General features: G+C 36.7%; 2 protein-coding genes across 7 annotated transcripts in view; one reads left to right on the top strand and one right to left on the bottom strand.

Annotated features, from left to right (window-relative positions):
- MAP3K13 (mitogen-activated protein kinase kinase kinase 13) overlaps nt 1-12,377 on the top strand; it is a 34,596-nt gene extending 22,219 nt beyond the window's left edge. The window contains exons 8-15 of one of the 2 annotated variants that reach the window (XM_087725589.1): nt 134-242; nt 915-1,024; nt 1,562-1,678; nt 2,014-2,151; nt 3,970-4,684; nt 4,915-4,982; nt 5,705-6,002; nt 7,730-12,377. In XM_087725589.1, the coding sequence (XP_087581715.1) occupies nt 134-242; nt 915-1,024; nt 1,562-1,678; nt 2,014-2,151; nt 3,970-4,684; nt 4,915-4,982; nt 5,705-6,002; nt 7,730-7,831 (1,657 nt within the window). In that variant the 3' untranslated portion in view covers nt 7,832-12,377. Of the gene's footprint in view, nt 1-133; nt 243-914; nt 1,025-1,561; nt 1,679-2,013; nt 2,152-3,969; nt 4,685-4,914; nt 4,983-5,704; nt 6,003-7,729 lie in introns of those variants that run through there. The other variant, XM_087725590.1, reaches the window with a different exon arrangement.
- TMEM41A (transmembrane protein 41A) lies at nt 5,466-22,184 on the bottom strand. Of its 5 annotated transcripts, none has more exons than XR_015698035.1 (7): nt 21,919-22,184; nt 19,456-19,609; nt 18,248-18,409; nt 16,362-16,500; nt 14,504-14,792; nt 7,449-7,655; nt 5,466-5,937 (listed from the first exon to the last, which is right to left on the bottom strand). XR_015698035.1 is itself a non-coding variant. In XM_014060915.2 (5 exons), the coding sequence occupies exons 1-5, from the start codon at nt 21,835-21,837 to the stop codon at nt 14,569-14,571; spliced, it is 780 nt and encodes a 259-aa protein (XP_013916390.2). In that variant the 5' UTR covers nt 21,838-21,892; the 3' UTR covers nt 12,955-14,568. The 5 variants fall into 5 exon arrangements, 1 of the variants encoding a protein (XP_013916390.2); XR_015698032.1 differs by lacking the exon at nt 21,919-22,184 and adding an exon at nt 21,737-21,892; XR_015698033.1 differs by lacking the exons at nt 7,449-7,655; nt 21,919-22,184 and adding an exon at nt 21,737-21,892.
- Nucleotides 22,185-22,237: the final 53 nt, after the last annotated feature.

Raw genomic sequence — 22,237 nt, 5'->3', positions numbered from 1 at the left:
CCTTTTTGGCCTATTCGAATAAGTATAGAAATTAATATTCTTTTGTAAGTTAACCTTCAAAGGAAAAAAAACAACAATTTAAGCTAAGGTTAGTTTACTGAATGGTATCCCTTTTGTTTTCTTAATTTTGCAGGCAAAGCAAGCCGCGGAATCGGCCTTCTTTTCGACAGACACTTATGCACCTTGACATAGCATCTGCTGATGTTTTGGCTACCCCTCAGGAGACCTATTTTAAGTCTCAGGTAATTTAATAACTATTGATAGCAACAAATTCAGTTTGACAGCTTGTCATAAGAACTTTAGAAAGGACTGCTGGATCAGGCCAAAGCCCATTTTAATTCAGTGTTTTGTCTCTCATTGTAGACAACATGGTGCTTCTGAGGTGCTCATATATATATACACACACATACATACCTCTCTCCTATTACTGATGTCTTGCAATTGGTGGTATTTGGAGTTTTGCTACTTCTATCTTAAATGTATAATTGATTATTCAAAACTAACAGTGCATAATAGATCTATTTTCTAGGTCCATGTTAGTAACCCTAATATGTCTAATGCTAATGATATTAATCTGTAAATTCCACAAGTCAATTGTGGACAAAGTAGTGCTTTTCTTCTTTCAATTAGCTTCATTGGGATATCACTTCTTGTAATGTTTTCAGAGAGGCATTAAAAACCCCTTGCCTGTTTGCTTTGTAATATACATACTTTTTGTACCTTGATCATATTTTATTTATTTCATTTCCCCCCACCTGTATTATTTTGTATAACTAATTTAAGGCTGAGAAACAAGTTGAATATAGCTCAGCTTTCTTTCTCAGATGTTAATGCAATATAATCTTTCTTGTTGTAATTACCAAAGCTCTGCATTATGAGGTATAACCACCTGGATGTAAAATTGTTTTGAATAGGCTGAATGGAGAGAAGAAGTAAAGAAGCACTTTGAAAAGATTAAAAGTGAAGGAACTTGTATACACCGGTTAGATGAAGAACTTATTCGTCGTAGAAGAGAAGAACTCAGGTCTGTATTTATTTAAGAGGTTAAAGGAGATTAGATTAAGAATCCATTTACTTTAGTATACTTTTCCCAGATGTGCCAGCCATTCAAATACATAACTTCGGAACCTGGGAGATGCATTTAATTATCATGACAACTGTCTGTTAATAAATATACCTCCCTAAAGTGTCTAATCTACCCTTTTCAATTCAGTCTCTACCAGATGTGTTGAGATTATACTTCCTTAATTTCTGGGCGCTGTAGTCCCAATGACTGCCAGATTAGGGAAGGTTAGTTTAATCTGTCTTTGTCAATACTGAGTTTTTATCGGTTTTGAATCACAGGCTAATTTTTTTTACTAGAGGGATCTGAATTCTTGTGTTTTGACAAAGAGACCAAGTGCTATTATCTATTTTTAAATAAACCATGTTTATTCAAATGTTTTCATAACTTTTGCCTGTTTTAAAAGTTACACTTAACATGCTTGAGAATAATGCTGCCTATGTATATGCTGTTGATTATGGGATTGCACAGCTGAGACTGTCAGCTCCTTTTTCTTAGGCATGCCTTGGACATTCGTGAACATTATGAAAGAAAACTTGAAAGAGCCAATAATCTGTACATGGAACTCAGTGCCATCATGTTACAGTTGGAAGTTCGTGAAAAAGAGCTCCTCAAGTACGTATATCCACCTATGTTTTGTTTTTATAAGCATTCTGTTTGTTACTGACTCCAAAACTGAAGGAATCGTTATTCTTCTTGTTAAGCACTTTATTGTCCTAATCAAAGTTGTGAATAAGAAGCGGGTATTTGTTTGCAGAAAATGATAGTTCTGTTGGATTATTGGATATGTGGAATTTCTGACTATTTTGCTTGATGCCTTATAGAATAATTATGTTTTTCCAACTGCCAAATGTATATTTTAACATACTTTGCTTACAGCAGTTTATAAATCTTTGAGTAACTTTTGATTAAGAGACAATTAAGACTATTTTTTAAAATGTTACATATAGACGGGAACACGCTGTGGAAAAAAAGTATCCTGGGACTTATAAGCGTCATCCTGTCAGACCAATAATCCATGCTAATGCAATGGAAAAATTAATGAAGAGAAGAGGACTCTCCCACAAATCTGGGGGGCAGACAAAACGGTGAGGCAAATAACTATAGTATATTCAAGGGAAAGGGTCACTTTTCATAAATGATTTCCTGAATTCTTTTGAATACCAATTCTGATCACTGAAGTGCTGGTGTAAGTGCAATAAATTAGATAGTAATATATAGATATAAATGTAGTTTGCTACCTAATTGCTTTAAAAAGAACTTAATAGTCACAAATGGATATGTTCAAATAACTGGATAAAATGATTCGTGACCCATCAAAACCGCGGTCCACAAAAGCACGCTCGACGAAAGCGCGCATTTGACGTCATCACAGCGCGACGAAAAAAATTAAAAATTGAAATAAAAATAAAATTAAAGCAAGCTGATTCACATAAAGGTAAGGGTTAGGTTTAGGGTTAGGGTTAGGTTTAGGTTAAGGGTTAGGGTTAGGTTTAGAGCGTTAGGGTTACGTTTAGCGTTAGGTTAAGGGTTAGCATTAGGTTTAGCGTTAGGTTAACGGTTAGATTTAGGGTTAGATTAAGGGTTAGGGTTAGATTTAGGGTTAGGTTAAGGGTTAGAGTTAGGGTTAGGTTTAGGGTTAGGTTTGGGGGGGTTAGGGTAAGGTTTTCGCTTTATTTTTACATTTATCGATCACAGCGCGATGTTTTCGTCGCGCTGTGATGACGTCACGTACACACTTTCGTCAAGCGCGATTTTGTCGTCCGCGGTTTTGTGGTGGAACCAAATGATTAAGGTGTCTTGAAGCTTGGATAATAAGATATGTTATAAATTGAGAAAATAAACAAACTTTATTTATTTAATTAAAACATTTACATGGATGCTCAGCACAAGCCACATGACTCTGGATGGTATATAAAACCATTAAATAAAAATACAAAAGAAAAAAGAAAAGAAAAATAACATGCACCACTAAAGCAAACTAAAATAATTAAATGGCAATCAGAGCTAAAATACACTGTATCTCATCAGTTTGGATTTCTGCTTATCCTAAACCAACTGCTTGGGAAAAGAGCTAGGTCTTAATTGCTTTTCTAAAGGCTGCATGGTTGGAGCCAACCAACTCAGTGTTGGGTGGACATTATTCCAAAAAACAAAAATATATCTTTGGTTGCATCCCAAATAGTGCTATACCTCCATTCCTAGTACTCATGTTGTCCACTTTCCTACATGATATCCATAATTTTATTTTTAATTGAATATGTGCAACTTAGTTTTCTTTATTCTAAACATTTAAATAGACTCACTGGCAATAATAATAAAGCCACAGGCCTCTTTAGCCAATCAAAATTGCATTGAAATGATGACACCCATGGGGCAATGTCATGATGCAGACTCCATCCTCTCTGAAGCAAGTTGTAACTAGTGGTTTTTGCAATATGATGCAAATTTCAACACTTCCCCGCATAGATCATTAGGAAGAAAACTGAATATATTACTGGTAGTCTTCACTTGACAACTGCAATTAGCATTTTTTTTCACTTTAGAATTGCATCAGTTGCTAACAAGAATTACCAGTGTAACTCTGTGTAATTTATGTAACTCTGTTACCAAGTGATGCAATTATAAAGTGAAAAAAAATCACATGACTCTATCTGACTTATGGCATCAATTCTGATTGCATTCATTAAGCAAATCACTGTGAATTGTTAAGCATGATAATGCTTAGTGGTGACCCAGTGACCAACCCAGATTGGATCCTGCAACATTATCCTGGGACACATATATTCGCCCTCATTCATGATACTTCTCCTTGTTCAGGGCCATTATAACTCCGAATGACTTTGAATGAATGGTCGAAAAGCAAGACCACCCATAATTTGAATGATTTTTGCATTCTTTTCCAGACCTGACTTGCTGAAATCTGATGGCATATCCAACACTGAAGTGGCCCCTAGTGGCTCTCCTCTCTCAGGCAGTCCCAAAATGACAACAGTTAGTAGCAAAGGACGTTACCGTAGCAAACCACGCCATCGGCGAGGAAATAGCAAAGGCAGTTACAATGAGTTTACCGGCGTCTTGAAAAATCAGCCAGCACAGGATGACTTGGGCCAGCCAACTCACCATCATCACCACCCTCCCCATCATCACCTTCGACTTAATATACATGGACAAGATATAGCCAGTTGTGCTAACAACTTACGGTACTTTGGTCCTGCTGCTGCCCTACGCAGCCCTCTTAGTAATCATGCCCAACGGAGGATGTCTGGCTCTAGCCCTGATCTTATCTCTGCTGCTATGGAAGCCGATTCAAGGAGAAATCTGGAGGTAAAGAAAGATGGAGAGAATAAAGCTGATTATTGGGAATGCTGTCAAACAGATACATACAATCTCTGTCCACAGTGCAGACTGGGAACAAATGAGACAAATCAACAACAATCACTTGATCCAGGGCTAGAACAGCCTGAAGGACCATTGTATGACTCAGTGTATGCAAATTCGGAGTTTCCTGCAAAGAATAAAGAAGGTGAATTCAGCAGCCACAGGTCAGTGTCTCCTCTTGGCTCCTCTCATCTTGCAAGCACTCCAGGACTGCTGGGTAAAACTCGATCCATTCCGAAGGTGAGGCCTTCAGAATTCTTCAAAGAATTACCTTGTTTACTGTGTTCTGTTTTCTCAATCATGCTGTTTGCTTAATTATACGTTTCAAGGTTTTATAGTTTATGTTGAATAGAATGAAATTTAAAGATTTGTCTTCCTGAAAATTGTACATTTATGAGGTACTTTTTAATTGGAATCTGCATATTTGTAATTATTTGGCAAATAACTATTCCTTTTTGTTGCCCTACCAGAGTGGTGATGATTCTTCAGAAGAAGAAGGCGAAGTAGACAGTGAAGTGGAATTTCCACGGAGACAGAGGTAGAAAACCCAGTCTGACTATTTTACTAATTATTAATATCAATTCATTTAAGGAATTGTCATATGATTTAATTTCATTTCTGCGTAAAGAAACTTTTGAGTCTGACATTGTTAGCTAAGTTTTTCATCCAAAGAGTTACTTCTCCATCTGTTTTCTAGAAACATATAAGTATATAGGATAAAACAATATGGTCAAATATGTGTATTGTATTGGATTTAAGATATGTGGCAAGTAAGAGGCAGATACAACACCACTTACTTTTTTTAGCAACAAATTGTTGCACATCACTATTGCATATCACAGGGCTACACTTATCTCTCTGATAAGCACTGGAATATGATTAGTAGCGAATGGAAAGACATGAAAATAAAAAGTTTTCTCTATCAAAATAGTGAATACATTGATTCTTAGGTAGTGGATACTATTTGGGAAAACTAGACCAAAAAAGCAAAGGTTATTAATTTGTAAGAAAATACAACATGTTACATGATAGAATTGTTTTTGTTTATTTGATGGATACATATTGGGAATGTGCATTCTTCCCAAAGAGGAACATTAACTACATTTTTATGCTTAATAGTTGTGAAATTATATACAATACATATTTTAAGAGTGTCAAATTTGGCCTTTTTCTTGTTATTTGATTTGTATATACAGTGCATAAAAAAAGTTGTGTGCAGCATTTGAATCAAAACGGACTAAAATGTTAATGGATTTGCAGGCCACATCGTTGCATCAGTAGTTGCCAGTCCTATTCAACCTTCAGTTCCGAGAACCTCTCTGTCTCTGATGGGGAAGAGGGCAATACCAGTGACCATTCCAACAGTCTGGATGAGCTGGCTAATAGACGGGAAGATTGTTTGGCTGAGAAGTTCGATGACATGCTGTCACAAACTCCAGAAATCTCCATTGAGATATCTACTCAGTCTGATGGACTTTCAGATAAAGAGAGTGCTGTACGCAGGGTGAAAACACAGATGTCACTTGGCAAATTGTGTCCAGAGGATCATGGTTATGAGGTTAGAAACTCTATCTCTCCTCTGCTTAGCAATATTACACATTATTTAGTTGTTCTGTAACCAGGTCTGTCAACCCATTAATGCATTGGTGACCTAGGTGTGATCCTATATATGTTCTTGAAATGAAATTTACCGTATTTTTCAGAGTATAAGATGCACTGGAGTATAAGACTAACCAAGGTTTGAAGAGACTTTTTTTTTAAAGTAGGTAGGTAGAGGGAGAGAGAAAGAGAGAGAAATACAGTAGGTAGGTAGGTAGGGAGAGAGAGAGAGAAATACAGTAGGTAGGAAGAGAGAGAGTAGGTAGGTAGATAGAGGGATAGAGAGAAAGAAAGAAATACAGTTGGTAGGTAGCGAGCGAGAGAGAGAGAGTGTGTAGGTAGGTAAATGTTTCCAGGTTTATTTATTCATGTGCTGGAGAAGGAAATCACTGACAATCTGAGCACCTAAGATTTTGTTTCTGCTGGCACAGCACTTGATCAATCTAATTCTCATCAATCACTCTAAAGAGCTTTCCGAAAGGAAAAAAAAGATTTTGCATTTTGCAAACCTCCCAAAAACGGCCAGGTTTTTTTGGTGAAAATGGGCCCCTTTTTTAAAAGGCATGAATAGCCTGGGGGGGGGGGGCGGCTTGCAGAGTGCTCCTGGGGTGGGTAGGGCAAAAATGAGCAAAAAATGGCCCATTTTTCGTGAAAACAGGCCTGTTTTTTTCAAGAAAATTGCATGCATGGCCTTATGGAGGCTTATAAAGTGGTCCTGGGGGCTGGGAGGGGAGCAAAAATTGAGCAAAAGCCGGCCCTTTTTCTGCTCATTTCTGCCCTCCCCAGCCCCCAGTTCTCTGAAAGCCTCCTACAAGCTATGCATGGTCATTTTGGTGAAGGGACGGGGCTTCAGGAAGCAAAAAATGCTGTATTCAACGTATAAGACGCACCCAGATTTTCAGCCTCTTTTTTGAGGCAAAAAGGTGCGTCTTATACTCTGAAAAATACGGTATATCACCTGTCACCCTTGAGCATACTTCCTATGTAGGGGTGAGCTTCAAAAATATTATCAAGGGGTTCTCTACCCGGTTGCTGGTTGGACGTGGCCACTTTGGGAGTGCCTAGTTGGCCTCTTGCACCATGGCAGGGGGAGCATTTTTGCCCTCCCTGGGCCCATTTCCGGCCTTCCTGAACTTCTGGGAGGGGCAGGGTGGGGTGGGCAGAGCCAGCCAGGAATGGGATTTGGAGGTTCTCTGAACTGCACAGAATCTTAGCTAGAAGTTCTCCTGAACCCCTGCAAACCGCCAGGAGCCCACCCCTGTAGCTATGGCTTATGGGGCATAGAATTCAGCAACAACTGGAATACCCCCGTTTTTCTGTGTTTAATTAAATAATTTTGTTTGATCACCTACCTGCTTCTTAAATGATTTATAATATCTTGGCTTAGATCTTAAAATAAACTAACCTTAGAAAGTTCATAGAAATAACTTTCCACATTCCCTGCAGTCATTTGCAGCATTCAGAAAGCTTTTCCAGATGATCAGAGGATTGGGTTTTTTTTAGCATTGTTGAATAGAAAGCAGGTGGATAATGGGGGAAGGGGAAAATAAATATTGATTTTCATCAGTGGCTTGTGTATATTTTTAGCTTTCATGGAAAGGAACTACTTTATCTGCCAAATAAAAATATTGTATATCTGAAATGCCAATAAATAATTTGAATTGCTTCTATTACTTTGTAATGCAGAATCCTGGGCAGTTTGGAGACTCGGGTGGTGAATCTTCAGAAGAAGATTGTTCTGATGCAACTGTGAGAACCAGTAAAGTTTGTAACTCTGCAACCTTGTAATGATAAATCTACTTTAGCCTCGTTAATCTGATCAACTGGCATTCTGATTCCACTCAGAAAAAAAAAAACTTTTTCATTCCGTCTTTGAGAAGTTGCTTCTCCACCCCATCAACTATATGATCTGCAATAACTTGAATCTTTGGAGAAATGTTCTGATGAATTGGTTTCTCAATGAGCATTTCAATCATGAATGGCAGGGATGTATTTTACTGAATAATTGAACTGTTGTACCATATTTTTGGCATTTTAACACTTTTTACTGATCAAGATGATCACTGTCCATAGGCAAAATAATTGGTTACAAAAATAGAAAGAAAACTGAAAAAGAATCATTTTGAATTTTAAGAGAGCATGTATAGACAGAATAGAATTTGTCATTACTTGGCCATATGACTCTGAAGGGCTGACAGGTTAAAAACGCAGCATTGATTTCACTAAAACTGCATGAGATAACCTATGAACAAAAAGTCATTTGTATAACCAGTGTAACTTTTTCAACATAAAGTATTCACATTCCAGGGAAAGAGTATCTGAGATGCTGTTCCTCAGCAAAAGAAAATGGAAATTAATGGTTTCATTTTAAAATTTATTTTATTGTTAGTTGATTGCAAAAATCTTACAATTGCAATTACAGCTTCTCTCCATATCGTCATCATACTAGTGTGAGGACAGCAGATAAAAGTATTGAAAGATTGATGGATAGATGCACATACTGTTTTGCTCTGTTGACTTATTCTCTTTATATTATGCCTTTTACTTGGTTCCTTCAATTAAAAATACATGTGTCAAATTAATGCTGAACACAAGCCATGGAAGATATATATATACCTATCCTGAGGACTTTCCTGAAGGAAGAAATTAGAACTGTTCCCCCTACCGCTGGGGGATAGTCCAGCCTATGCCACATAATTTGTCTTCCTACTGTTTTCACTAATATGGTTTTGATAGGAGAGTCACTTATTAAGCTTGATAGAAAGTTACATAACCTTTTTTTAAAAAAATGGCAATTGATGAAAATGCTCTTTGAAATGGCTTGAAGGAACATTAAGTCGTATTGTATTGTGGATCTGGATTGGTATCCCTTTGTCTTTTTTTACAAATATGGTTTACCATTCATCCTATTTCCTATAACTAGAATGTTCAAGAAGAGCAAAACAAGTAACACTGAAGTCTGGCTTTCGAATCAAAGTGTTAATCATTATCTTTCAATGCTTCCTTCCTTCACCATGTTGGCTAAAGAATGACATAAAGCAAGCCTTTTGGTCAGCGTAGCAGGATTTAAGTTAATGAGTATCAAATGCATCCTTCACCCCATCTGCAGAATGAAAGGCAAGCATGGGTTGACATTTTGCTGCTGTTTGTTTACATTTGATTTGATATGATTTTTTTAAACAGATTAATAGCCTTGTGACAAAATGTAGAAAATTCTTTATTAATATTGAAGAACAGTATTGTATGAGTTAAATTATTCCATACTTTAAAAATTCTGTAGCTGGACTACACGAATCATAAATTATTTCATTATTTATTATAATTTCTGTAGATTAATGATAGGGCTTGTTGTACTGCAGCATGTCAGTCCTACTTCAGCTATGCTGTGGCCTATACTCCAGGAGGAATAGTAACCAAAGTGCTCTATGTATAATGCAATTTAATAATCTTACACAGGCCACACTGATTTTACTCAATTGCAGCAGCCAATGGAAAACAAACATGGCATACTCTGATAAAAATTGCATGTGCCATGAGTGTAAAGTATTTAAGAAACAAATGATGCTTCAGCATGCATTAGGTTCCCTGTTGCAGTCCATAACACTGTGAGTTATTGTCAGATTGAAATATAAAAGAATTTATACTTGAAGTGGCACCTCCTGCTAAAATAAGAGATTCCTCAAGTTTTATATCTGAGTGAACTGAGTTTTGCGTGTTCAGAACAAAATTGCTTCTTGTGCATTCTCTATTTTCCCAAGGAGGAACTACTTTTTTAGGGAGACCTATATACTGGTGATACTACACTCCCCATCAATGTCATTCCAACTATATGGGCCCGACCACAATTGTCTAGGAAGATTGCTGCATCTGCCAGATCCATGGCAAATCCCTAATTCAGAAATATTATTTGGTGCTTGAGCTAGGCATTTTTTTAAACTGACAGGAACAACTATCACGCCTTTCCCCTTTTTAGGTTCAATCTTTCATAAAAATCTTTCTTTTATCAGCACATTATGTGTCTGCATTATGAGGATAATCTCCAAACAAGTATCTGCTTTGTAAGTAATGTTAGCAATAAAGACACGCCCTCCCTATGGCTCCAGGTTGGAGTTTTAACAGCCCACAGATAGCTATGTGTTTGGAAAAGAATGCTCCTTTTTAAAGAAATGGCAAAATAAGAGTGTCAGGATTGACAAATGCTACATGCTGTTTTCCCCCTGATATGAAGTACTTAGGATTGTTATCTCAGTGCTAATGTTAGCCCACGATTTCTTCTATGAGAAGTTCCACACTAAAGACTTGCTACCCTGGAAAAAGAATACAGAAGTGTAGGACTTATCAATTTGACAGGCAAAAATTATCTGGGATCCTGAATGAAGGATTTTCTTGTGATGATTTAATTGCAGATATTGAGCCTGGAATCTTATGCATGCAAAGTATGTATATGGCCAATAGTTTCTTCCCAGAAGTAGTCTCTACTTTAGTGGAGAATGTGTCCAATTTAATTATCTTTGATGTAGATACTGGTTGTTTCTTTTTTGGTATTTGCACTTATCCTCATCTCCAGTGACATGCTGCACAATGTAATTCTTCAAGAGACTATTTTATGATTTAAGAAATAATTAGGATGAGTAGGGTTTTCTAAATCTTACACTCTCCTGCTAATATGTAGCCTCTGTATCTCATTAGACTGAAGACATAGTATTTTAACTTACCCATATCCAAAGAGCTCTATTTATTAGGAGACACTGGTTTAAAAAGCAGAATGAATTTGGGGGCCCCAGGAATATACTATCTAGCAGATATTTTGGATGAGTCTTAATATTTGTTATTGATCAATTTACAAACATTCCAAATGGCTGGAAATCCATGGTTTTAGTTATTAAATACAATAAAAGGATTCTACTAGATACATTTTTACTAAATTATACCTAAAATAGTTTGTTCAGCTGTGAACAAGCAGAAGAACTTTTGAAACTGAAATTTTAACCATGTGTGATCATCCTACTTTTCCCAGTTCAGTTGTCCTATTTATCACTTATAACTTCATAGCATTCCCTAAAGCACAAATTAAAAATGTCTTAACAAATATAATCTCACAATTGCAAAGAGATCCAAATTAAGCAGTGTTATTGCTAATAATAGTTACACTGACAGCTGGGCTAGAAGTTATGATCACTGGGGGAAAACAGCCAATACAAAAAGTTCTCCTTCTGTTATAAAGTTAGGTACATAGGCAATAGTTATACTCCACCATGATGTAGCCTGACTCTAAACAGGAGATGTTGATTGTTGTGTTATTACAACAGACCTGTGCATGTTTTGTTTCAAGAACGATAGAATAATTAATTTTAAACTTTGGATGTTGACAAAATCCATTTTAAATATTGGTCCAACATACATAGTTGATTTTTTAGTATATGCTGGTTATCTTTTTTAAAGCTTTCTCTTAAATGTGAAGGTTAAAAATTTCTTTTAAATGTGGAAACATTCTCAGGTGAATTTGGGCATTTAAAAAAGCTTGCTGTATTCTATTGCCCCAATAAATAGTACTATTTTGGCTTCTGGAGCATTAGTTCCTAGCACTAAATATTAAGAGAGATGATCAGAGCTATGGGGATAGATACTAAGACACAGAGAATATTAACTCCTTTTTCCAAGGAAGCAAGAGTTCTGTTTACTGGAAGGGAGCCACCATAATTTTTCACATATTATACTGAATTTTCATTCATAGAACCAGCTAGCACAAAAAATGCAGTTTTGTAATAGGAAAGGGAAATAGTACTGTTATTGTTGTATTAATTCTTTGATAGAATCTTACAGACTACAAAGGAATAGCAGAATTTAGATTTAGTTCTTAGATTAAATTTTCAAACCAAAAGCCATAAATCAATTCATTTCATTCAGTTTATGACACAGTATTGCCATCTGTGAATTAGTGTGAGTTTTCCTGCTGTGTTATGACTGTTCTGTGCAAGGGCATTACAATATTGTAACTACCTGATGAAGGGGTTGACAGTGGCACAGCATAAGAATAAGCAATGCAAACCAGAGATAAGCTTTTGATTGAAAAGCCTTCTTTGGCATATTTTCATGATTTTTACACTCTATTCTTACTTGCTGGGTCCAGTTATGGTACAATCGATATGTTGGCTAATGGTTAGTGGAAATTATTATGTTTATATGTCATATAGAATTATAATTTTATCTTCTGTGCTGTCTTTTCTCCCTACTTTGAGGCAAACTTGATTTCTTTTTGTATTGAACAGTGTATAACAATTGGGAACAAATGACTATCAAATAGATGCATGGAATAAAAAGCCAGTGTACCTCATTACGTGTTTGCAACTTCAATTTTGAATATAAATGTATGACTCAAAGGTATACCTATGTGCATTCAAAATCACCATTTTCCCCTGTACAGTACAGTTATAGTTTCCAAACTGTAAAGAGATGGTTTGATAACCTCTTTAGGTAAAGGAAATGTAATATACAAATTATTCTGCATTGTAAGTGCTATATAAATGCAAGGCTTGACATTTTCAGCTTTCAATTCAGTTTAGTATGCCTGTTGATACTAAAGGACAACATGAATGTAAATATACTTTTCATTCCTCTCTATATCCTCTATTAAGGAGTACTTATAACATCAGCCTATTACTGCCATCTCCTGAGGACATGTTGAAAGTATAAAAAAATGAAAGTATAAAAAAGTATAAGAATTGCAACATAATATATATGGAACTAAATTAAGCCTTCTGCATGCCAGCCCACTGTTTCTTGCTGAAGAATTAGATTAGCACTTTGAAACAAAGTCCAAGCAATGTTTTTCTTTCATTATTTAATGTGTGCAATTGAAACATGGGAGCTGATTAAGGTCTTGTTAGAGTTATAAACTGACTCATATGGCACTACATGAAGTCATTTAATCAAATTATCAACTATTTTCAGTACCATTTATCAGATAAATATGTCATGTCTGTGAAAATAAACAGATTACAATTTTCATGAAGTTTTACCTGGCAAGAAGTATTGGAAAAAAGAATAGTTACTGCGCATACTGATGCAAACCAGACAATCAGTTATAATTTGCCACAGTGTATTTTTCAGATCATCTTTTATTATTGTTTTCTTGGCACACCACAAAGATCTAACAGAAACCATCCTAAGAGGTTTGCTAAGAAGACTGATATGTTTAATACAATGTTGACATTTGTTTAGAGCAGGGATAGGAAATGATATCCCCTTTATGACTTGTGGACTTCAACTCCCAGAGTTCCTGAGCCAGCCATGGAAGTCCACGAGTCAAAATGTTGTGGGAGTTGAACTCCACAAGTGGGGGCATTGTTCCCCACTTCTGATTTAAAGAATAGCAAAGACCACCTCAAATAAACTAGGGGAATATTCACAGAAAAACTAGTAACTGATACTGAGCCTTCTGATTGCTTTGATTTCTAAAATGGCAAACTTGCATTACTGCGAACATCAGGCAAACAAAGTCTTATCACGTTCCTTAACATCTTGTCTTCTATCCATTTCTTTGTTGTAGTACAAAAAGGATGAAACAAGGTTCTTTCCTGAATTCTGAAGCTGCAGCTTGATGCGAGACAAGCAAGGCCAAGGCCATTTTCAAATAGGAAATTAATGGCAATATGGGGTTAACTAACACTTGGATTAAGAACAAGGGACATATTAAAATTGGATTTTCCCAACTATGAAACACTAGATTGAACAAATAAGTAATATAACAATTTCAATTATATTCAAAGTATATTCTTTTCTGCTTAATATAGCAATTATGTAAAGATAAAAATTTTATTCTGAAAAGTGAAAAATGCAATTTTCCACAGAGCATACTGTTAGAAAATTTCTTCAGGCTTAACCTGAAATCTTCTAGGCCCCACAAATATTTCATGTTATATAGGAAATCATAAAATAAGTTACTTATTAAAATTTTTAATAATGAGAAAGATAAGAAGCAAGCCATTCCTACATGGCTGTAGCTCCCTCTATATCCTTTTTCTTTCTCATATTCCAACAGGCAAAAGGAAATAATACAAAACCTCACTGCATTCCTCACATTGGAAGGAAATACAATTAATCATTGCCATTATTTAAACAAATCAATATTTGGCCCAAATACTACATTGTAACTGCTTCATGTGCAAAACAAATGCTGTTCATCTGACAAGCAATTTCAGGCTTATTTCCTCAGTGATGCTAGGATTTAGATTTCCTCAAATCAATAGATGCAGGTCCACTTGCCCCCCCCCCCCCCCAAATTCTGACTTCTGGATAAACTAGATCACAAGTAATTTTATAAAATGGGACATACAGTCTCATCTCTTTTTTTAAAAAACAGTATTTTTAAAGACTCATCTTTATACAGTAGGAAAAAAAGATGTCCCAAACAGCGATAAGTCCAAAGTTCAGTGATAACAGACAACAGATTCAAAATACCTATTTTCCAATTCTCCCTTAAATAGAATTCCACGTCATCTGATATCTGTTTAGGGGTGGTCTATTCAGTTGCATTTCTTTCCATTCAGCAAATGACTTTTCTGTTCACTTTTGTCTAATTTGAAATGTTTCTGACTGAATTTCTTAATAAGAGTCCCAGGGATTAATGCCATCATGGCTATAGCCAACATCTTGAATAAGTTACTCCAGGATAAAATGTTATCCAGGGAAGATATCTGTGAAAGTACAGAGCCTGTCTGGACACAGATAAAATTATAGGGAGTCAATCCTGTAAGTGAAAGAGGAGAATTCTAAGATTAGAAAAATGTATACATTTCACTAGGTCTGTGATAAGATCTAGCCTGCAAACATAAAAAGGCTTGAATATACAAATGGAGGGGAATAAATCTGTACATCAAAGGAAGTGAAAAACCATAAATTTACAAATGTCTTTGGATAAAATAAAATATTTGCAAGTTTCATGTAAATAAGTCAATTTCTCTACACATGAATAAGTTGGAATCTTCTGCTTACCTGCATAATTGTTATTTTTTTTCTTCAACCTGGATTAACATCTTAAATCACATTATAAAAATGGTACTGATAAAGTTTTTCTTTATTAATCACTTTAAGGAGAATTGTTGAAATTATGGCATTAAATTGGAGATATTTTTCAATGTTCACAATAAGAAGTAATATATTCAACAATAACAAAATTCATTGTTTTTCTGTTAGAACTTTCTGGCAAAATATAAGGAAACCATAGAAAAATTATGTTTTTACTATGTGATTTGTAAATTATTTATGTATTTGCTTTATGTGTTTATTGGGCTAGCATGCAAGGGAATGAATCTGGGGTTGCTATCTGCACTTGTGAAAAGCAGCCACAACCAGGCAGAAATGCTTTTCACTCCCATTTCTTCAAGAATCAGCTCAGTTCATGCTTTATGTCAAAGGACAGTAAAGGTTTATAGTGTTAGAAACCTGTGAGAAAATAGGCTCATTAATTCATCTAGCTCCTCCACTCACACAACTTACTTACAGGAATCCATGCCATTATTCCAGGTGTTTGGCTAATTGAGCAACCTTCCTCTTCCTGGTGCTTTTAGGAACATGCTGTTATCCATACACAGCCTCATCTTACTTTGTGGTTGTGTAGGAGAAAGAAGGATAAGATGACAGCAAACAGAAGAGGAAGTATGGTGACTGACATTTGGGATTGTACAGCTATTACAGGCAACCTAAAAGGCCTACCAGTCAACTGTCAGGACTACCAGTAAGCAGCACATAGTGGTTTGATTCCTGCTTGGAGCTTGATAGCAACTAAAAGAAAAGCAACCTTGCTGAGGTAGCACCTAAGCAAGGGATTTTGGAGGAAGGCATAGGTTGTATGCCACTTTAAAAAGTTCACTTGTTATAGGAACTCACCATCGAAGGATTATTTCCATGACTTCATCAATTTACAAATCCTATGAAGGTGAAGTGAGCCCAAGGCAACAGCCTATTATTAGGAAAGCTGTGTGGTAGAATAAATATTTTATACAATTATCCGCTTAAGCTACAGTGTGACCATACTCATTGTTAAAACAACCCTAAGAATCCTTCAAGCTATGTGTAGCCAAATCTATCTATCTATCATCTATCTATCTATCTATCTATCTATCTATCTATCTATCTATCTATCTATCTATCTATCATCTATCCATCCATCCATCCATCCATCCATCCATCCATCTATCTCACTGAATTTGAATAATAGAAAGAATGAAATGCAAGCATCTATTATAATGCAAAAGTGAAAAAAGACCAGATAATACATTAAACAATATGGAGGTAAATATGCTTCCTTTGTTCTTACCTATGAGAACAGAGAAGAAAAACTGAATCACATTGATGTTCAAGACTGGAGATGCAAGATTCAGAAACCAGTTTGGAGTCATGGGGAGCAGTCTCAAAAATAACAAGAAGAAGAACAAGGAATGTCTATTTTCTTCTACCTGTCAAAGGAAGCCCCGCCAAAAATGATAAAAATCAGGAAGGATCAAACTGCTTTCTTCCACACCTGTTTTTTTCTCCCAAAGGTTGTATAGTACTGTAATATATGTTCTATATCAATGATGGCGAACCTTTTTTGGCTCACGTGCCAAAAGTGGGAGGAGCGCAGGGGGGTTGTGCGTGGGTGTGCCACACCTATAATGCTATGCACAAAACCACAGCATGCATGTGTACACAACCAGCGCTCCCCCCCCCCCATTTTTGGCATGCCTTTTTCACCTTCTCCAGGCTCCAGAGGCTTTATAGGAGCCTGGGAAGGACAAAAACAGTCTCCCCCGCCCACACTGGAGGCCCTCTGGAGGCTTCAGGAGTTTCCCTCCAGAGCGTGAAAAACCGGCCCTGCGGGCAAACCAGAAGTTTGCTTCCGGTTTGCTCGTAGGGCTGGTTTTAGCCCCCCGGAGCCTCCAGGAGGCTTTCCTGGACATCCTGGAGGGCAAAGAACGACCCTATGAGCAAACCGGAAGTCATTTCTGGTTTGCTCGTGTCGTTTTTTGCCCTCCGGAGTGTCCTGAATGCTCCGGAGGGCTAAAATCGGCCCTACAAGCAATCTGGAACTGACTTCCGGTTTTCTCGTAGGGACAGTTTTTTGTGTTCCGGAGGCTTCAGGGAAGCTCCTGAATCTCCGGAGGGCGAAAAATGGCCTCAAAAGAAGGGCAAAGTCAGCTGGCCAGTGCACATGTGCAAGCCTCGCGTGCCCTGAAAAATGGCTCCACATGCCACCTATGGCACACGTGCCATAGGTTCGCCGTCACAGTTCTATATAATATTCAATTAGTCAACTGTTCTTTTCAGGATCACATCCACAAGAGAATGGGGATGAGGGAAGAATACTATATTTCTGCTAATTTTCCCTTCTCCTTTGAAATCTGAGGAGCCTGAGGAAACACAGTTAAGGAAGAAGGAATGCCTGAAAACTACATTCTGGCTTTTAAAGGCAGGGTTTTTTTTTCTGTATCTTGGACCCATCTATGACTGGAAAAGGTCCTTCCAAATGTGGGGTACTAGTTAGGCTCTAAGACAGCAGACATTCTCCACTGGCATAAACATTGAAATAGTTTGCTTGCGGAAGGCATAGTTACCATGGGGTCCTTGTTTGTGTTCTATTGATTAGGTATTGGCCCATACTAGCAAAAAGCATCTACTGTAAGTTATGTAGCAATTGTACTGCACGTTTTTTTTAAAATGGATCTTTTTCTGGCTTATGTAGATAATTGCACAATAGAAAAAAGTTTGAAGAAATATCTGTGGAGATCATGTTTGTGGCTCTATGCTCTCTGAATCATTTTTTAATCTTCTAATTTGGATTACTAATAACTTTCTAACTTGGGTTGTTAAAATCTTACAAAATTATGTAACACACTCATGAAGGAATACTCATGAAGGAATATTTTTAGAACTTTAGTTAATGCATGTAAAATCTCTAACAGTAAATCTTGTCAGCTAGAATATGGTCACAGAAGCATGGCAAGATGCCTTCTGCCAAGCCAGACCACTGGGCCATCTAGCTTTGAATTTTATATACACTGACTCGGAGCAGGTCTTCAGCTTTTCAAATAGGTTTTTTTCCTTGCAGTGCCAGAAATTGAACCTGAGACATGTTAGGTGTGCAGCCATATAAAATTGAATTCTATTATATACAATTCTTATATATTACTAAATAAAATGTAATTGTGATTAGCTCTTTGTTACCTTCCTCTGAAGCATGGTGACTTTATCAGGAAAATAGTAGGTAATGAAGTTTTTCCCAAAAATATTGGATAGTCCATAGCAACAAGTAGCACCCACAGAAGTCAAAGTAGAACATAACAGAAGTCCTATCCATGGTCCAAAGAGAGCCCCAGCAAGGATGTTCTGTTAGAGCAAAACTAGATAGTGATCCAGTCCATTAAAAACTGGGGAAAGCATTAAGAGCTTTATGAACAATAAGAATATAAGAGCAGCCTTGCCTGGTCCATTTACTTCATAGTGTTAATAGCAGTGGTCAGTGATGTCTCTGCAAAATCCATAAACTAGGTATAAAACACAGGTGTTTGCTGCTCTTAATATAATACAGTATACTGTATTGTGAGCCTGAATGTGCTATTTATTATACATTTGTCCAACAAGATTTTTTCCAGTATTCCTCAATAAAATGATCTGGTTGTCCATCCCTGCCTCCCAGCTAACTCAAAAAATCATATTATGTCAGGTTGAAATAGTAAATGGAATATTAGAAATAATTCAGAATTATAACAATAATGAACCAATTTTACCTGAAGATAGAGGCCAATAAAACATAATTTGAAATCATGGTGAGGAGGAGGAATGAGGATGAATTATTTTTATGATTCATCTGAAATTCTGCTCAGTGGTAACAGATGTTAGAAAGAAAGCTGTTATACTGTCTATTATACATGCTTAGGCTGGGTTGGAAATATTAAGACTAGTGTATACTTTTTAACCTTACAACCTTCTGACAAGTGATTCCTTGGGTTTAGTATATGTTCTGATTGCTTAAAAGATACATTTATATAATATAAAATATATACTCATCTTTTCAGCAAGATGGAACATTTATTTATAATATTTATATGGCTATCCATATTGTAATCACAACACTGGGCAGTTCACAAGGCAATAAAAACAGCACCTCCTAAAAGTGACAATCAAATCTCAGGCCTCCCAAGGCAATACTCTCTGAGACATCCACATATTATATCCTGGAGGGGGGTCTTCCTATGAATGGACAAAATAATACATTTCTAGATTTGTTCATGAAAGGGTTCCATAAAAATAGCAGGAAGAATATATATGTTATGGAAGAATGAATTGTATATCTAACCATACAAGTATAGAAATAATTATTTTTGCAACATGCTGTAAAACTAATCTATGACTTTTATATCATGTATACATACCAGAAAGCTAGAGCCGGGTATGGCAAAAGTTTGTTTGTACAGGTAAGCACTGCAGAAAAGCAGAATCACGTATGCATGGTGCTCTTTATTGTAGTAATGTAGAAATGCTGCAAGTTCTTGTAGTTCCTTTAGATCTGAAGGGAATTTTAATGACCTGATAAAGAGCATAATTAGTTTAGTTGCAAAATGATTGGATTAAAAGGAACATAGGATAATTATGAGATTAACCTTGAAGATTAACAGGTTTATTGCAACATGGAGCTCTCACAACAAAATAAATCAGTTCAATCTTACAAATATTGGTATTTGGCTTTTTTGCTACTTAACATGTTTTTCAAAATGAGGTTAGAAGGAAACACCAAATCAAAAGTCATCTTAATTTTTCTTTTAAAAAACAAAATATTAACATTTTGTATTATTTTTAGTTCAGACAAGACATGTATGTTTAACAATAACAGTATCTACAGGCCTAGAAAAGGAGTAGTATAAAATATAGGAAAATGGATTTTGTGATGGAAAGAAGCAACTATTAACATTCCTCAAGTATCCTTCTTAGGACTGACAAATGTGACCAGCCCAAGGTCACCCAACTGGCTTTATGCTAGAACTAACTCTCCTGATTTCTAGACTGATGTCTTAACCATTACACTAAAATGGCTCTCTGTTGGAAATATACAATCACTGAAATACAGTTGCTCAAACTAATAGAAAATCAAGCAATAAATATTTTAAAATGGACCAAAATCCCAGTTAAATTATCCTACTAATGCTGGTAGCAGAGACCAAAATTTCCAATTTTCCTTCATAACTATCTTCCTCTCCCCTTCTTGCATCCTTCACTAAAAAACTAAAACTTTGTCTCCAAAACCCTTACCATAAATTAAATGTAAAAAATAAAAGCTGTATACATTTGTGATATCCATACACTAAAAGCCACACTCAGCTTTTAAACAATATGTTCTTCCTTTAACTGTGGCTGTCTAATTAGTTGTGTCATATATTGTTTCATTTCAACAAGCTCCAATATTCATAAGAACAGCTCTATTGATTCAGGCCAAGATTCATCTTGGTCCAGCTTTTCTTTCTTACAGTGACCAATTAGATATCTCTGGTATTCTTGAAAAAAGGAGATGGTTCTCTCACACTATTGGCATGCTGCACCCAATCAAGATATAACATTGAATCTTTGTTATCAACAGCTTTTGTTAGAACATTTATCCGGGAGTCTTATCTAGAAATCTTTAAAAACATCCAAGTTAATAGACATCACATTTTGTGATAATGAATTTATTATATATTGTCTGAAAAAATTGTCTATTGTAAACTATGTGTGCTATCAATTTAATTCAATGACCCCTAGAATTTTAAGAGAAAATGAAAACAAACTCACAATCAATCTAGTCTTTTCTCTAGAACAGTGTTTTTCAACCACTGTGCCGCAGCACACTACTGTGCCGTGACATAGTGTAAGGTGTGCCGTGAGAAAAACACTTTATATATAGTCAATATAGGCACAGAGTTAAATTTTTTTAACATTTTCTAATGGTGGTGTGCCTCGTGATTTTTTTCATGAAAAAAGTGTGCCTTTGCACAAAAAAGGTTGAAAAACACTGCTCTAGAAGGTAGCTTAACCCCTGATAATTTGTACTGGAATTCTTTAATTAAACAATGGTACCTATCAGGACCCCAGAAGGATGCCTTCTCTGTAGCAGTAAGTAGAGATGCTGTTTTTATTCAGTGCTTCTATAGGGGAAACTTGCTGCTCCTAGTAGGTAGAGTAAGCAACAATAGATGTCTGAAACAATTATCGAGGATCCTTAGAAACACTTGATGGCGTGTTTCTAAACCTAATTCTTATTATGCAACTGCTCTCCACCCACAGAATGTTATGGACCACGAGAGGCAGCAAGATTCATCCTGATATGACATCTCATACATCTTTCGACAAACAAGTGTCGCTCAAAGCAGGATCCTCAAATCACTGTAGACAAGCGCGCTATTGCGACTGGTTTCGTAACAACTTCGGAGTCCTCGTCAGGCAATGGTCAATTGACCATTGCCGCGTCTGCGAAGTGTCGATGATTGCGTTGTATTTTCCAATCGGCTCACAGCGTCATTAGTCACTTTCAGCAAAAATCCCGACTGTCGCCCTTTGGACCTCGAGATCCGTCGTGAACGGAGATAACTCAAGTGCTGGCCGCCGCTAAAGGAAAACTCGCTCGTCTTCCTCCGTGTACTTCGGGGCAGCGACTCCGAAATAAAGAGGAGGCAGCCAACTCACCTGCTTCCCTCGCGCGGCCCTCCAGGCAACCAGGCAGTTAGCAAATAAAGGCCCGAGGTGGCCGCTGCCAGGACCAGCAAGAACCCCACCAACGACCGCATCGCCGCCGCTCATAAGGGAGACCAAGAGGAACAGAAGAGGCGCAGGAACTAAAGGCAAAGGCCGATGAACCGCATACTCACACTCTGGCGAGTGACACAAGTTCTCCTTCCTTCCATAGATTAAAATAAATGGCGAAACTTCCTGTGCCAAGAGGACATGCAGGAGTTTGACCCGTCATTCTGTCTGTTTCCCAACCTCGACAATTTTTTAAAGATCTACATCTTAACACTTCAACTCCCAGAATTAAAAATTGCGACGTTGAGAACCGCTGCTTTATAGGAGATTAAAGTCGTGTGCGCTGCCCGTAACTGCCGTTGATAGGTCTTTCTTTCCCCAGAGACATAGAGCTGTACCTGAGCTAATCTCGGGAAAAGGTTTTAATTGTATTGCTGCCGATTC

Source organism: Thamnophis sirtalis, unplaced genomic scaffold (genome assembly GCF_051295495.1).
Source record: "Thamnophis sirtalis isolate CommonGarterSnake01/CBP01778 unplaced genomic scaffold, rThaSir2_p1.2 scaffold_11, whole genome shotgun sequence".
In the NCBI taxonomy this organism is placed as follows: Eukaryota; Metazoa; Chordata; class Lepidosauria; order Squamata; family Natricidae; genus Thamnophis; species Thamnophis sirtalis.
The sequence above is the reverse complement of the archived record's forward strand: the minus strand, read 5'-3'. Positions and strand labels throughout refer to the sequence as shown.

Excerpts from the sequence above, each read along its gene's own strand:
- TMEM41A (XM_014060915.2), bottom strand. The coding sequence starts at position 21,837 with ATGCGGTCGTTGGTGGGGTTCTTGCTGGTCCTGGCAGCGGCCACCTCG. Across the intron at positions 18,410-19,455 it reads TACCCGGCTCTAGCTTTCTG|AACATCCTTGCTGGGGCTCT; the intron begins GTATGTATACAT and ends TTGCTCTAACAG. Across the intron at positions 16,501-18,247 it reads TCACCATGCTTCAGAGGAAG|GTAGAAGAAAATAGACATTC; the intron begins GTAACAAAGAGC and ends TTCCTTTGACAG.